At 51.2% G+C, this 13,978-nt stretch overlaps 1 protein-coding gene across 1 annotated transcript; it reads left to right on the forward strand.

Moving 5' to 3' along the window:
- The first annotated feature begins 4,487 nt into the window (after positions 1–4,487).
- Positions 4,488–10,032, forward strand: GNA15 (G protein subunit alpha 15). The gene is made up of 7 exons (XM_024222029.1): positions 4,488–4,635; positions 5,913–6,097; positions 6,962–7,116; positions 8,005–8,133; positions 8,598–8,727; positions 8,974–9,127; positions 9,791–10,032. The coding sequence occupies exons 1-7, from the start codon at positions 4,488–4,490 to the stop codon at positions 10,030–10,032; spliced, it is 1,143 nt and encodes a 380-aa protein (XP_024077797.1).
- The last annotated feature ends 3,946 nt before the right edge of the window (positions 10,033–13,978 follow it).

The following is a 13,978-nucleotide window of genomic DNA, read 5'->3' on the forward strand; positions in this document are numbered from 1 at the left end:
ACCCCACTAACATTAACATTTTTAAAATTGTTTAATTTTTCTTCTAGGATTCAAATCCCTTTGGCACTGTTTCACTTAAGTTATCTACCACAGTTAGCATGAGGTCACATTCCTTGCCCTGAAGAGTTTACACCTTCAAACAGTAGCTGGCTCATGGAGACCTGTACTGTCTCTCATGCATTTGCTACCTTCAATCAGTTCATGCTACACCGTCTTCAGCACCAAGTGACTTTCCAAGGAAGAAAATAACACAAGCCTGTGACCTAATCCTGGAAACCTCTATCCATGTAAATGGTCCTGTTAACCTCAGTGAGGCTACTCATGTGAGGTAAGAGACACAGGAGGAGATGGAAGTTTTCAGCAGAACAAGTTGCAGCTTACAAACAGCCTGGCTAGAAATTATTTGTATTGTGGTAACGCTTAGGAGCCCCCATTATGGACTAAGACCTAATTGTGCTAGATGCCATGTAAACCGAAAACAAAAAGGTAGTTGCTACCCAAGAGCTTCCAATCTATCTGAGCCGGCTTCCTGGGCTTTTCTGAATAATACCTCTTAGCAGCCAGTTTAGAAATCTGGGTTTAACTCCGGTTTTGCTTTGCAGTTCTCGGTCAAGAACTGAGATTAAAGGTTTTAAAGAAACCTTAACAAATAGGAGTGCCTGTCTCAACTGAGCAGCTCGCTTCTTCCGCTGAGTATGTTGCTAATTCAGCCTTCGTTAGGAAAGCGCTTTAGATACATATACTAATTTAACTGTTTGTTTTAGAAAGACTGTTTGGAAGAACAGAAGCTGCTACTGGCCAAAAGAGGGCAGCACGTGCTCACAAACTCTCCAGCCCAATTGAAGCCAATGTCAAAAAGATGTCCTAGTTGAAGTCCGTGAAAGCGGGATTGGTCCCAGCACTGTCCACAACAAAAACCGCCAATAACTTTGATTACAGCCTATTTTCCTCCAATCAGGCTGGCTCACAAGGCTCTTTAAGGAGTTTGAAACATGTGAAAAGCTTCAGGGGGTAGCCGTGTTAGTCTGTATCCACAAAAACAACAAGGAGTCCGGTGGCGCCTTTAAAGACTAACAGATTTATTTGGGCATAAGCTTTCGTGGGTAAAAAACTCACTTCTGCAACTGAAGAAGTGGGTTCTTTACCCACGAAAGCTTATGCCCAAATAAATCTGTTAGTCTTTAAGGTGCCACCGGACTCCTTGTTGTTTATGTGAAAAGCTTGAAATTACTTCAGATGGTAAATGTCTTGAGGCAGGGATTGTTTCCTTTCTGCGTGCATACAGTCCTGGGATCATAAAGGCTGTTCTTACGCAATGGGGAGATGAACATTAGACGAAAGTAAAATTTCAGATCGGACTCATTTTTATCACCTTGTAACTTGAAAAAGTCAATTGACAAATACTCTTCAAAACTTTAACTCAGAAGACAAAGGAGAACGTTTGTTTATTTTTGTCTGTAATCTGGCAACTTTCAGATCAACTGAATTTTCCAAACCCAAAATAACAGAGCGGGGTTAAAATGGGGGTTTAGAATGGAAGCTGGTTGCAGCCGTGGGTCAGATTTACAAAGGTATTTAGACACCCAACTCCCTTAGCGCCTTGTGGTCTTTTTCTGCATCTTTGTCAATCTGGCCCTTTTTTCTGTAACTGCCCTTCCCTAATTCAAGTGTTTTCTAACAATCTACTTGTGTTGGATTTTCTCTGTTGTAAATTTGACCGTCTCCTTTCTCTACACGCTGCTGACAGAACACTTGTGTAGTAAAATTCAAGAATTAATAAGCTACAAAACCAAATGGCCAAGAGTGGGATGGTTCTTATGGTCATCCTTTCATTGCTACAAAGACCCCTTGTACTCTGTTCTGTGCCTCCAATTCAGGTTGATCTAGTTACATCACTCAGGGCTGTGAACATTTTTTGCACCTTGTGCAATGTACTTAGGTCAACCTAACACCTCCCACCCACCCGTGTCCCCTCCCCAGCCACTGCTACTTTAACAGATACATTTTTCCACTGACCCAGCTACCACCTCTTACATTGACGGATGGGATGCACCACCCCTGTAGGAAGCCTCCACCTGGCAGTGCTACAGCAGTACAGTAGTGCTGTAGCATCGTAGTGTAGCCATCCCCTTGTTTCCTCACCTGCCTGGCTGCCTCCTCTGCCACTGGCCCATCCTCATTCCTTGGGCATGAATCATGCTTCATGCATCAGCAGTCCAGACATCCTGTCAGATTTGTGGCATCCCTGAAGGCCCAAACTTTAATCCTTTCCTTCTGGGGCGGTGGTTTTTCTCACGGATCGCTGCAACTGTCAGTTATAGGCTGATGCGGTGCAGAGTTAATTGTGATCGGGGCTGAATAAGAGAAACACTCCTGTGGATGCTTGTTTGAATCTTCGCCAAAATTTTGGCCTGGAGATCTCATGATGACAAAGTCCTTCAACGGAGCGTCCCAGGATGGGTCTGATTTCTTCCCTTTTTAAAAAAAAATTATTTCCACTGGCATTGGAAATAGGACAGGCTTTCGTAATGGATCTTCTCTCCAGTTCTCGGCAAATCCAGGATGCTTAGTTGTGCACCTGGAAAAATAAAACCCAAATCGAGCCGGTTCTGTTCATGTCGAGACCAAGCGGACAGGTGCCCTCGTAACAAACCTCCTGCAGACTATCGGCACTGAATGTTCACTCTTGTGCTGGAGCAGCTGTTGGCTAATTGGTTCATGCAGACTTAATCCCCTTCTCACTTCTCTGGTTCAGTGTTGAAGAACCTCACTGGTGCACAAGGGGGGATTGAAAGCTTCCCCTCTGACTGCCAGTGCTTGTCTTGGGGTTATGTAGAGGACAGACCTGTCAAACCAGCCCCATTTACTGGCAGGAAGTTCCCACGCTTATTATCTGAACGTGTAACTTCAAGACTCTTGCATTTGTATTTTCTCGTTTCAAGTTTTTGACACAGTTTCTTGACTCGCTTCTCATTTAATTCCCCACCGAGTGTGTTTCACTTCCATTGTGAACAAGCAGAACCCAAACTAGCCTTGCCCTCCCCAGGCGTGCATGAATCATCACCACTGATTTCATGGACTCTCGCTGCTAGTAGAAACCAAGGGATGGCTGGTTTATGGGCTGCTGGTACCATTCTTACTCAAATCAAGTGGTACCTTACTCTGGCCCGAGTCCCATTGAGTCTATTAGGGATACTCGCAGAGTCAGATCGTTCTCAGCTAACACAATTAGCCCCAAGTGCCTAGAGTGAGGGACAGTGACTGGATTCCTAGTTCTGTTGCTGGTTCTGTCATGGACTTCCTGTGAGATTCATGGGGAAGTCACTTAACTTCAATCACTTCAAACAGAGCAGTTGAGAGGCTTCAGTTGCTGATGTTTCTGCAGCACGCTGAGATCCTTGGGTGCAAGGTGCTGTGCAGTGCAAAGAATGATCTTTCTGCAAAATTTTCATGCTCTATCAGCCAATGAGCTGGGATGGAACGTGCGGTAGAAATTGAAAGACGGTTGACACAATGCAGAAGAGAATGCTCACCGCATGGGCGGGGTGGCCTGTAGTTTGAAGAACTCAACGCTTTAGATGTCTGAGATTCCGTTCCGCTCCCTTCCTTGGCCAGAGGATCTGTGATGTACATTGAGGAAGGAGAGAGCCGTTTGTGCATAGGGGATTTTTCCCCCATCGAGCTGTCTTATGTGAGCAGGGAGTGGGAGTTTCAGTACTACTCTGTGTTAGTCCAGACCTGTTGCCCAGGCCTGAGAAGGAGGGTGGGGTAGCTGATGCGTTTCTCAGAATGGAAGGGTTTCTTATTCATCACGGTTCCTGACACAGAGAGCTCCCTTACGGTTTAAGCAAGAGGCAACCTAAATATCTCTGTCTTGGAAACTGGATTTGTCTAAGGAAGGACAAGCCAAGGCATGTTTCAGAGAGGCAGGATTTTGCTTTGAGAAGGATATTTTAATCGTCATCCTGGGGGAATTTTAAATCAAGATCATTTGAACGCTTCTTGGAAGAGAGATTCCACCCCCACCCCCCACCCCGTCCTTTCTGGTTTCATTTGTTTTTCTTATGAAATTTGAAACACCTGCTACGCCGAGAGGTTCTGATTTCCCTTCGTCGCCAGTAACTTTTGCAGAGCTGTAGAACGTTCTGATTTTCTGCGGGAGTGGGGGAGGGAGAGGTGTAGAGATGGATCTTTGCCTGAAATGGCAGGAAAAGAGGCGTGCATGAATTGAATTAATGTCCGGGGATGAGTAATCCCCGCACCAGAAACCTTTGCTCCCGCAGTTCTCGGAGAAGCTGAGTGGCAGAGACCACGCACGTGTGATTAAGTGCTCACCAAGCATTCCCGAGCCCAATTTAAGAGGGCACTGTGGTGGGTACAGTCTGCCTTGCTCCCTATTGGGAGGCAGTGTACAGTCACCCCTCCGTGCTATAAAACGTGGCGTTTCTCTCTGATTTCCCCATCGGGGATCCGATCTTTCCCACACCATGGCTTGGTGCTTCTGCTGTTGTCGGAAGTGCCCCTATTTCCTGTCGGAAGAAGATAAAGCTGCTGTTGTGTTAGATAAAGAAATCAACAAAATACTAAGAGACCAGAAAAAGCGAGACAGGATGGAGCTGAAGTTACTTCTACTAGGTGAGTTACTCTGGGGCCCACACAGCTTTGTTTACACTGGATGACCGTTTGGTGGAGAACATGGGGGAGGGGAGCAGAGCCATAATGAGGGATTTATGCATTTTAGCCAAAGGGGAGGAAGGAAGATGGGTCTCCCCCAAATCTCTGTTGTCCAAAGGTTTCCTTCACTCCTGCTCTCCAGCCCTCGTCAGGTCTGTATTGCAGAAACTGCTTTTGCCGTCATATGGGAGAATTGTTGCAGATGACTACCGGGCTTGCTCCAAGAGGAGCATACGGCCTTCCCCAGTCCCTGCTGTTCAAGAAAGAGGATTTCAAACTGGAACAGGTTCAGAGAAGGGCTACCAGGATGGTCAGGGGACTGGATGGCCTGTCTTATGAGAGGAGATTAAGAGAGCTTGGCTCGTTTAACCAGCAAAACAAAGGCTGAGCGGGGATCTGATTGCTCTCCCTAAATACATCGGGGGGCGGGTGTGTGTGTGTGTGTGTGTGTGTAAAAGCCAGGGAGGTATTTAAGCTAAAGGAGAATATTAGCTAAAGGACAATTGAGGTAAACTGGCCATGAATCAACATAGTCTGGAGATGAGAAGGAGGTTTCTAACCATCGGGAGAGGAAGCTTCTGGAACAGCCTCCCGAGGGGAGTAGTGGGGGCAAACAACCAAACTAGCTTGAAGCCGGAGCTTGATGAGTCTATGAATGAGATTCTACGATGGGGTGACCTGGGATTAGCAGGGGACTGGACTGGTGGCCAGGAGGCCCCTTCCAGCCTATGGAACCAGCCTTGGTCTCAGATCCCTTGTGTAATAGGACAGAGCTGGCTGGCATTCCCCGCTGGTGTGCCCTTCAGTGCCGGCGAAAGGAAGAATTGGCCCGACAGTCCCAGAATCTGAAGTCTCCAGGCGTCTCCAGGGCTGGCAGGAGAGCTCAGGCTTCAGAACCCCTGCAATCCTTGTCCTCTCTGCTGAGGCTTTTCCATGTGGAAGAGAATTGGGAGGCTCCCCAGAAGGGAAATGCACGTCTCCTGCAGCCTCATGGAGAGACAGCAATAGGATAGTTAAAATGGGGAAGGGGCACGTGATCCCCCTCTCCCCCTCCTTGATGGAGGCATTTATGTCACAGACCATTTCCTGTCGCAACCTCCCATGGTCAAACAGTCTGTGGGCTATGAAGTACCTGCCCCTTGACTCTCGATGGTGGATGAGCCTCAGGTTCCCCACCAGGTTCATGACCCCATCTCGCCGAGGAAGTCTAAGGTCTCTCTCCTGTCTGAGGCCAACAGGCGCTGGGGAAAGCGGGAAGAGCACGTTCATCAAACAGCTGCGGATAATCCACGGGGCGGGCTATTCAGAAGAGGATCGCAAAGGCTTTGCCAAGCTGGTGTATCAGAACGTCTTCGCCTCCATGCAGGCCATGATCGGAGCCATGGAGACTTTGCAGATCCCTTATGCCCAGCCAGAGAATGTGGTAAGTTCGGAGGGCGGGCGGGCCAGACAGGGAGACCCCTGCCGGCAGTTGCCCCGGATGGGGAGTGGAGGCAGCGGGATGCCTCGAGCCAGACGCGCTCCCTGGGTGTAAACCGACATAGCACCATTGCAGATAATGGAGCGGTGCTGGTTGACACCAGCTGAGGATCTGAGCCCCACCTGCCTGGAAGGCTGGAGCCTACTAGAATGCAGCAACACCCCCCTCTTTGTCCAGGGAGGAGCCCAGCCAGTCCGCACAGGAGAGCCAAGGGCCGTCGGTGCAAAGCAAAGGGAGGTGTCGCAACAGGCCAGCGTATTCCAGAGCTGATCTGTCAAGAGCTGGAGGTTGAGCGAGCGCTCCTTGTCCAGGGAAAAGAGGCGCACGCTCCCCCCCCCCCCCCCCAAGGCTGAGGAGACTAGTAAAGAATTTTCCTGCTTCCTGACTTCCTGTGTGACCCGGAGCAGGCAGCCCCGTGCCTCAGTTTCCCTTTTGTGAAATGGGAATAGTAGCACTGCCCTCCCTCCCAGGGGGCCGGTGAGCATACATGCACTAAGGATGGGGAGATGCTCAGATCCTACAGTAATGCGAGCTGTGCGTGTGGATGGAAAACCAAGCCCTAGGTTACGTGGCTAGGGCTAGACAGCGAATCAGAGGCAGGGCCCTGACTAGAACCCAGGAGTCCTAGCCTCTTGTCTCATGCTCAGTGCACTAGGCCGTGCTCCCTCTCTTAATATAACCCCCAGGCCTGCGCTGTTTGGATTTGTCCTTGCAGGGAGGGGAGAGAATTTTTCTTCAGGAAGTTTCCAAGAAGGCAGCTGCTCCTTCTTTATGTAACTCCCCCCCCCCCATTTCTCCTGCTTCTAGGAAAACGCCAAGCTGGTCATGGGGGTGAACGCTTCGAAGGTGGCGGCCTTGATCAGGCCATACACAAACGCCATTGAAAGCCTATGGAGGGACGCGGGCATCCGGACCTGCTACGAGAGACGGCGGGAGTATCACTTACTGGACTCGGCCCTGTAGTGAGTCACCCCTGCAGGCTGTAACGTGCGCGTGAGCCCACGGCTGCCCCCTGCTGGGTGGCACGTCAAACAGCTTTCCCAGGGTTTCAATTTGCCTAGCGGTCGAGGTTTCCGGGACGAAAAGGGGTTTGCTGGAAGAGGCGGTGTGACCCGCTGCGTAGGGCACTGAGCTGGGGGTCCGGTGACCTGGGTTATTCTCAGCCTGACCTGCTCTATGACCTTGAGCAAGTTACTTCCCCTCTCCGTGCCTGTCTCCTCTTCCACCTAGCCTGTCTCTTTTAGCCTGTAAGAGAGTCAGGGCAGAGGTTGCCTCTTACGATGTGTATGTACAGCACCTTGCACAGCAGGATCTCAGTGTCTGCTGAGCGCTCTGAATGCTGCGGTAATACACACAATAAACCCCATTATATTTGAATGAGTATTTTAAATTTTCCTTTAACTATTTAAACACGTTTTTGGTTATGTGCTTGGTCCATGGCCTGAAGTAGCAATGAATCATAAGTCTCCTGAGTCCAACCAGAGGCAGAAACCTCCCAGATGTCTTCTCTGAACTGACATTCGCTGGGGTTTGCCCATCAGTGATAAATGGCTCCAGGCTGCCGCAAGCTCCGCCCAGCCTGCCGCAAGCTCCGCCCAGCCTGTTATGCCTTAATAGGAAGGGGTAACGGTTGTGTGGTTCGAGCACAGGGCTGGGAGTAGGGACTTGGGCGTTCTCTTCCCTGCACTGCCTCTCTTCACGTCTGGCTTAGCTTCCCCTCCCATCTGCGGAAACGGGGACACGATCACTGGCTTACTGGAGGGCTGCGTGTTCTGTAAAGCGCTTTGAGATCCTCTCGGATGAGGTGCCAAAGGGACTGACTTCCTCCTCGTTTCATGGCTGTTTTGCAGTTTTCTGTCCAGCCTGGAGCGTATCGCAGACGACAGTTACATCCCCACAGCTCAGGATGTCCTGAGGAGCCGCATGCCGACGACCGGCATCAGTGAATACTGCTTCTCCATGCAGGAGATGATCTTAAGGTGAAGCTACTGCAGAGCAGTCAGAGTGCATGGGATTCCCTACCTTGTCTTTGCTGCTGTTTCTGCACAGATTCAGTACAGGCCACGTCCTCTACATGCGAGTGAAGTGTCATGTAAGCAGCTATATTAGGAGCTCCTGGTTCCAATCAGGCTGGGTGGTAACAGAACCTGATAGCCCAGGACAAAGAGCCCAGCAGGTATCTCTAGTCTGCCTTCCTCACAGTCATGTCTCCTACCCCCTCCAGCTTCAGGCAGGTGAATCCCACCCCGGGTGTTGCTGTGTGCTGTGGAATTGCTATCCTCCACCCCAGAGCTGGCTGCTTGCCGCTGGTGCTGCACCCTTCTGGGGGCAAAGGGAGTCCTGGAAATGCTGCATACTAGGAGTAAATCCCTCTCAAAGGCAGCTCCACCCCAGCAGCGTGACAGGTGCCCGCTAACGCCCCTGTCCTCCCGGCTCCCTGTAGGATTGTGGATGTGGGTGGGCAGAAGTCGGAGCGCAAGAAGTGGATACACTGTTTCGAAAACGTTATTGCCCTGATCTACCTGGCTTCCCTCAGCGAGTACGACCAGTGCCTGGAGGAGAATAGCGAGGAGGTAAGGAGCCCTAAGGAGATGTGCCAGGCCCTTCCCTGCCACAAGACCTGGGTGTATATATCTCACTAGCAAGCAGGTCTGGAGGGGCTCTGCTCTCTACTCAGGTGTCTGGCTCCCTCCCTGCATCTGGGCTGCTGTGTTCCTTGTCTGAGTCCTCTCTGACTCACACCGGGCATTCTGGGAGTGAAGGGGGCTGAGGAGGGGGGACTAATGGGTGTTGTCTTTGTCTCCCACCCCCGGGTGCAGAATCGGATGAGGGAGAGCCTGGCCCTGTTCAGAACCATCCTGGACCTGCCCTGGTTCCAGAGCGCCTCCGTGATCCTCTTCCTCAACAAAACCGACCTCCTGGAGGACAAGATCACCCACTCGGACCTGGCCGCCTACTTCCCCAGCTTCCCAGGTAACTCCCGCCAAACCCTGCTGCATGAAGACCGACGCTTGGGGGCTCTCCGGAAGCAGAGCCCGTGCCCGCAGAGAGCAGCTCTGGAGCAGATCGCCCCGGAAAGAGCCACAAGCGAACATCTCCCCAGTGCGCCTCCCGCACTCCAGCCATCGCAGAGAACGTTCCCTGCACCATCACGCCATTCTCTGCTTTGTTACTGGGTTACTTGCTTTCTTGGCATGCAGAGAAATGGGGCGGGGCGGGGCGGGGAATGACCCTGTGTGTATTCTCTGCCCTTGCTCTGGTCCAGAATAGTCTAGGCTCCCGCAGGTAACACGTAAACGTCTCTCACTAACTCTGTGTGGGGGGGGGAGGGTTCCCAACCAGGGACGGCTCTGTAAGCTCTCGGGGGCACAGGTCGTTGTCGTCTGGCTGTTTATTGGCACAGCAATTAGCCCAATGGGATGCTGCTCTCTGCCTGGGGTTGCCCGGCGCTGGCTTAAAAGGAATAATCAAGGTTTTGTTGCCATAGACCGAATGGGGAATGCCCCGTCCACAGTCACTCGTGCAGAGAATGCCGTGATCGCCACTACCGTGACTTCCCGTTCTGCCCGGTGTGACGGAGCCGGCCTGGCTTTCAGTGGCAAAGCCCTGCTGAGGTCTGTTCTTGTTCCACGTCAGGACCCAAGCGAGATGCGGCGGCGGCGAAGAAGTTCATTCTGGAGATGTACGTGGACACCTACAAGCGATGCTCCGCTGTCCACTGCGACGCAGGACAGAGACCCTCCAAGACGGCCTCCAACTCCAGGTGCCTCTACCGCCACTACACCTGTGCCACGGATACGCAGAACATCCGCAAGGTTTTCAAGGACGTCAGGGATGTAGTCTTGGTCGGCTATTTGGACGAGATCAACCTGCTGTGATGGGAAGGGCTCAGGCCAGGTTCGTGCCCGGCAGTGACATATCAGTGCTTGGCGTTGCCAGCTCACAAGGAGACGAATCAGCGGACGTTGGCTGCTGCTGCTCGTAAAACACACATGGAATGTTCCCTGATGCTGTGTTTGGACGGGCGCCGGCCTGGTGCTGGGAGCGTGGGAGGGGAACGGTCTCACTTAATGCCGCCTCGGCTCAGAGGTCTGTGGAGCTGCCTTTCTCACGGCGTCCTGCCAGAGTCCCTGCGAGGCTGCCTGCAAAGCGCCATCTCAGGCCTTTCTCAGGGGTCAGTTTTACCCCTTTCTGTGGGAGATGGGTCCAGCACTGACTGGGGATTGGCTCCTATGATGGTGTGTAGCTTCTTCAAGGGCTGTTTTCTCCATCCCTTCGTGCTGGTGGAGGGGCTGCTTCTTGCCGGGACGCTGAGCCCAGTTTTGTTTTTATTGTCAGGGTTTTTTTTTCATGTGGATTTAGCCCTAGGAATAGGTGCTGGATTGAGAGTCCTGGAGACCAAACTTCCCTGTTGATCCACAAGCCCGGGGTAGCCTTCCCCAGCACTGCCCAGTCAAAGTCCTGCCCCCTCTGACCTACGGGGTCACCTTTAAGGATGAGAGGGGAGTTCGACCACGGTGGCTCATTCAGTCGTTGGCCTCCTTTGCTTTCCTGCAGGGCAAATAGGTAGTGACTCCAGCTCAGCGGGAGAAGAGAAGGCACAGCTGCTGGTTGGACTTTGCCAGGAAGCTGCCGTGTGTGTGTGTAATCCTTCCAGTTCCCAGGAGTCTCTAGCCTAGCAAGGCATCATGGGGGACGGCACCTCATGTTCTGATGCTCAGGCGTGAGCAGTGATGTGAGCGAGTGTCTCTTCTGGCGGGAGGACAACCACCTCCCGGAGAAGGAGTGGGAACTTCTCCAGAGGGAGCTGGAGCAGGTGTCTGTCCCACCGTCCGCAAAACCAGCTCCCCAGACAGGAGACCCAGCGTGAGCCTCTGAGCACGGGCATTCAGCCAGAGCAGAGGGGTGAATTGAATAGGGACTGTTGTGAAGGCCAATTTATGAAGCAAGCTTTATGGGGTTGGGGGGAAATTATGTTAACCCCCCAATCAATTCTCTTATAGTTGTCTGCAGTTCTCTTCCTTCTGGTATCTGCAAACCACACTACAGCACCTCCTTAAAGATCCTTCTAGTTCAGCGGTTCTCAAACGTTTGTATGGGTGACCCCTTTCAGACAGCAAGCCTCTGAGTGCGACCCCCCCCCTTATAAATTCAAACTACATTTTTTTATATTAAACACTATTATAAATGCTAGAGGCAAAGCGGGGTTTGGGGGTGGAGGCCGACAGCTCGCGACCCCGCCACGTAATAACCTCGCGACCCCTGGAGGGGACACAACCCCCAGTTTGAGAACCCCTGTCTAGTTCATATGTCTGCATTGATACGGGCTTTCTGCTGAAATGTGAAATAAAGAGGAGCTGATCTTATCTGACGTTTTAATTCCTTTGCATATATTCTGGTACAAACTGTTTATGCCTCTCTGGAGCAGGACTCCTGGGTTCTCTTCCAGACTCTGCCACTGACTTGCTGTGTGACCGTGGGCAAGTCATGTTGCCAGTCTGGGCCTCAGTTTCCCCATTTGCAAAATGATGGGGACATATGATACTTCCCTCCCGCAGAGGAGCAGTTGGGGTTAATGTCTTGCTGGAGTGTAGGTGCTTTTATAAATGACAATTGATGATTGTAGTTAAAAATGTGGTGGCGTAACTCTAACGGTGAGGGCATTTAACCATCGGACCAAACTCCCCAGGGAAGTGGTGGATTCTCCATCCCTGGATGTCTGCAGATCAAGACTGGATGCCTTCCTGGAAGATATTCTTTAGTCCAACAGGGGTAACTGGGTGAAACTCTATGGTGGGGAGGGGTACGCAGGAGGTCAGACTAAATGATCTTCTTATAGTTTGTTCTGGTCTTAAAAATCTATGAATCAGCTAGTTGGTGGATCATGTTGAGATAAATTTATTCTGGTTGTTTCTTAGCGCCCCGACTGTGCCGTGAAGTGATCTGTGATTGAAAAGAGGCCGTGAACTGGGATTCAAGAAACCAGAGTTCTGTTCCTGGTTCTGCCTCTGCCCTTCTGGGTGAACCTGGGCAAGTTACGGCACCACCCTATGCCTCAGTTTCCCCGTCTGTACAATGGGGATAATAGTGCATCCCTCCTTTGTAAAGTGCTTTCAAATCTTCTGTTGTAAAGTGCTAGATGAGAGCTGGGGATTCCCAATCAAAGTTCCCAAATGCTAATATAACTTGGGATCAGAGGGTTTGATCCTTGGGCATATGTCTCCCCCTTTAGTTTTGGAACTTAACTACAGCCTTGCACCACTTACACAGGCAATCAGGAATTGACTTCATGGCATGTGTTTACTAGATTTTTCCAGTCCCTTTAATGGGGACACCTGGGAGACCGTATATTGGAATAACAGGGACAGCTGGAAAATGCCTTTCCATTGCTTTTCCGACTTGGAGTTAAAAGTGCCAGTGCTGTTGAGTCATTTTCAAAAAGGGCCCCACTGACTTTTGGTTCTTGGATTTGGGGAATGGCCATCTGTGGGGACCCCGGGGGCTGAGCAGCTGCTGCTCCCCCGAGAGCTCAGTGACCAGCCTGCTTGAAACCAGGCCCAACGTGTCTTAAGCTGGGCACCCAAAATGAGAAGCCAGTTTGGAAGAACCTTCAGCGAGGGCGCATATGAACCTGGGTGTGTTTTTTTTTGTGGTGTGGTCTGTTTGCACTTGCTCGTGCGGAAACCCCGGCTTCTTTTATCAGGGATATTTGGTTAACTGGGTGGGGACAGAGCTGCCCTTGCTCTGAATTCTACACTGTCAGCCTGGCGTGGTGATGAGCTGGAGCCTGGATCGTCATTGGTCAGGTAATAAGTGAGGCACCGAATCACTGATGCAACGAAAGGTGTTTTGAGGACAGAAAAGGCATAGAAGGGTGTCCTGGCTCCATTGACATCAATAGAACCCTGAGCAGATACCAAATTTTTATCTGCATCCAATCTGCAAAAATGGTCCGCGGATGTCTGCAGATTTGCAGGGCTCCAGACGTCAATAGCAAAACTCCCATTGAGTTTAATAGGGAAGGGGTTTCACCCCGTGTGTGTGTGGTCCCGAACTCTGTGGGGATGTCTCTCTGACACGGAAGAAGGCTGATCTTGCGGGGAAAGCCCTGGACTGGCACTTGAGCTGGGTTCATTCTCCAGTTCTGTCACATACTCCCCCTTTCACATTGGACCAGCCCTCTGACATCTGTAACATTCCTTACGTAAGTTCTTAGGGGAAGCCGTAGTCTCTTGCCTCTAACTCCTGGCTTCTGCCAGAAGAGGTCAGGTTACTGTTTTTTCAGCATCGCCGATGTCCTCGCTGCTGAATGAGACCCGGAGATAAAAACAGAAGCCCTGACCCGAAAAGCTTAAGTTCTGCTTGGGGTTTGGGGAACAGGAGGAGAGACAGACTGTGGGGGAAGGAGGGAGGGTATTAGGGTTTCCCTGAGGCAGGGCTTGTCTACGTGGTCTAGCTAAGCTGGCAGAGCTCCCCTAGTGTAGGCTGGTGAAGAGTTTTTCTGCCACTGTAGTAACACCGCCTCTTTGAACCACATTAGCTGGGTCACCAGAAGCATTCGGCTGTCGGCACACACCTCTACCCCGCTATAACGCGACCCGATATAACACGAATTCGGATATAACACGGTAAAGCAGCGCTCCGGGGGGGCGGGGCTGCGCACTCTGGCGGATCAAAGTAAGTTCGATATAACGCGGTTTCATCTATAACGCGGTAAGATTTTTTGGCTCCCGAGGACAGCGTTATAATGGGGTAGAGGTGTAGTTACATCTCCACCATTTTGCCAGCCTCGCTGCCCGTTGGCGGTGTCATTCTTTTCATGCT

The sequence above is a fragment of the Terrapene carolina genome, unplaced genomic scaffold (assembly GCF_002925995.2).
Source record: "Terrapene carolina triunguis isolate 2854851 unplaced genomic scaffold, T_m_triunguis-2.0 Scaffold194, whole genome shotgun sequence".
NCBI lineage: Eukaryota > Metazoa > Chordata > Testudines > Emydidae > Terrapene > Terrapene triunguis.

Bases quoted from the DNA above. Each gene is read 5' to 3' on its own strand.
- GNA15 (XM_024222029.1), top strand. From the start codon at position 4,488: ATGGCTTGGTGCTTCTGCTGTTGTCGGAAGTGCCCCTATTTCCTGTCG. The intron at 6,098-6,961 runs GTAAGTTCGGAG...TCCTGCTTCTAG, and splicing joins ATGCCCAGCCAGAGAATGTG to GAAAACGCCAAGCTGGTCAT. The intron at 8,134-8,597 runs GTGAAGCTACTG...GGCTCCCTGTAG, and splicing joins ATGCAGGAGATGATCTTAAG to GATTGTGGATGTGGGTGGGC.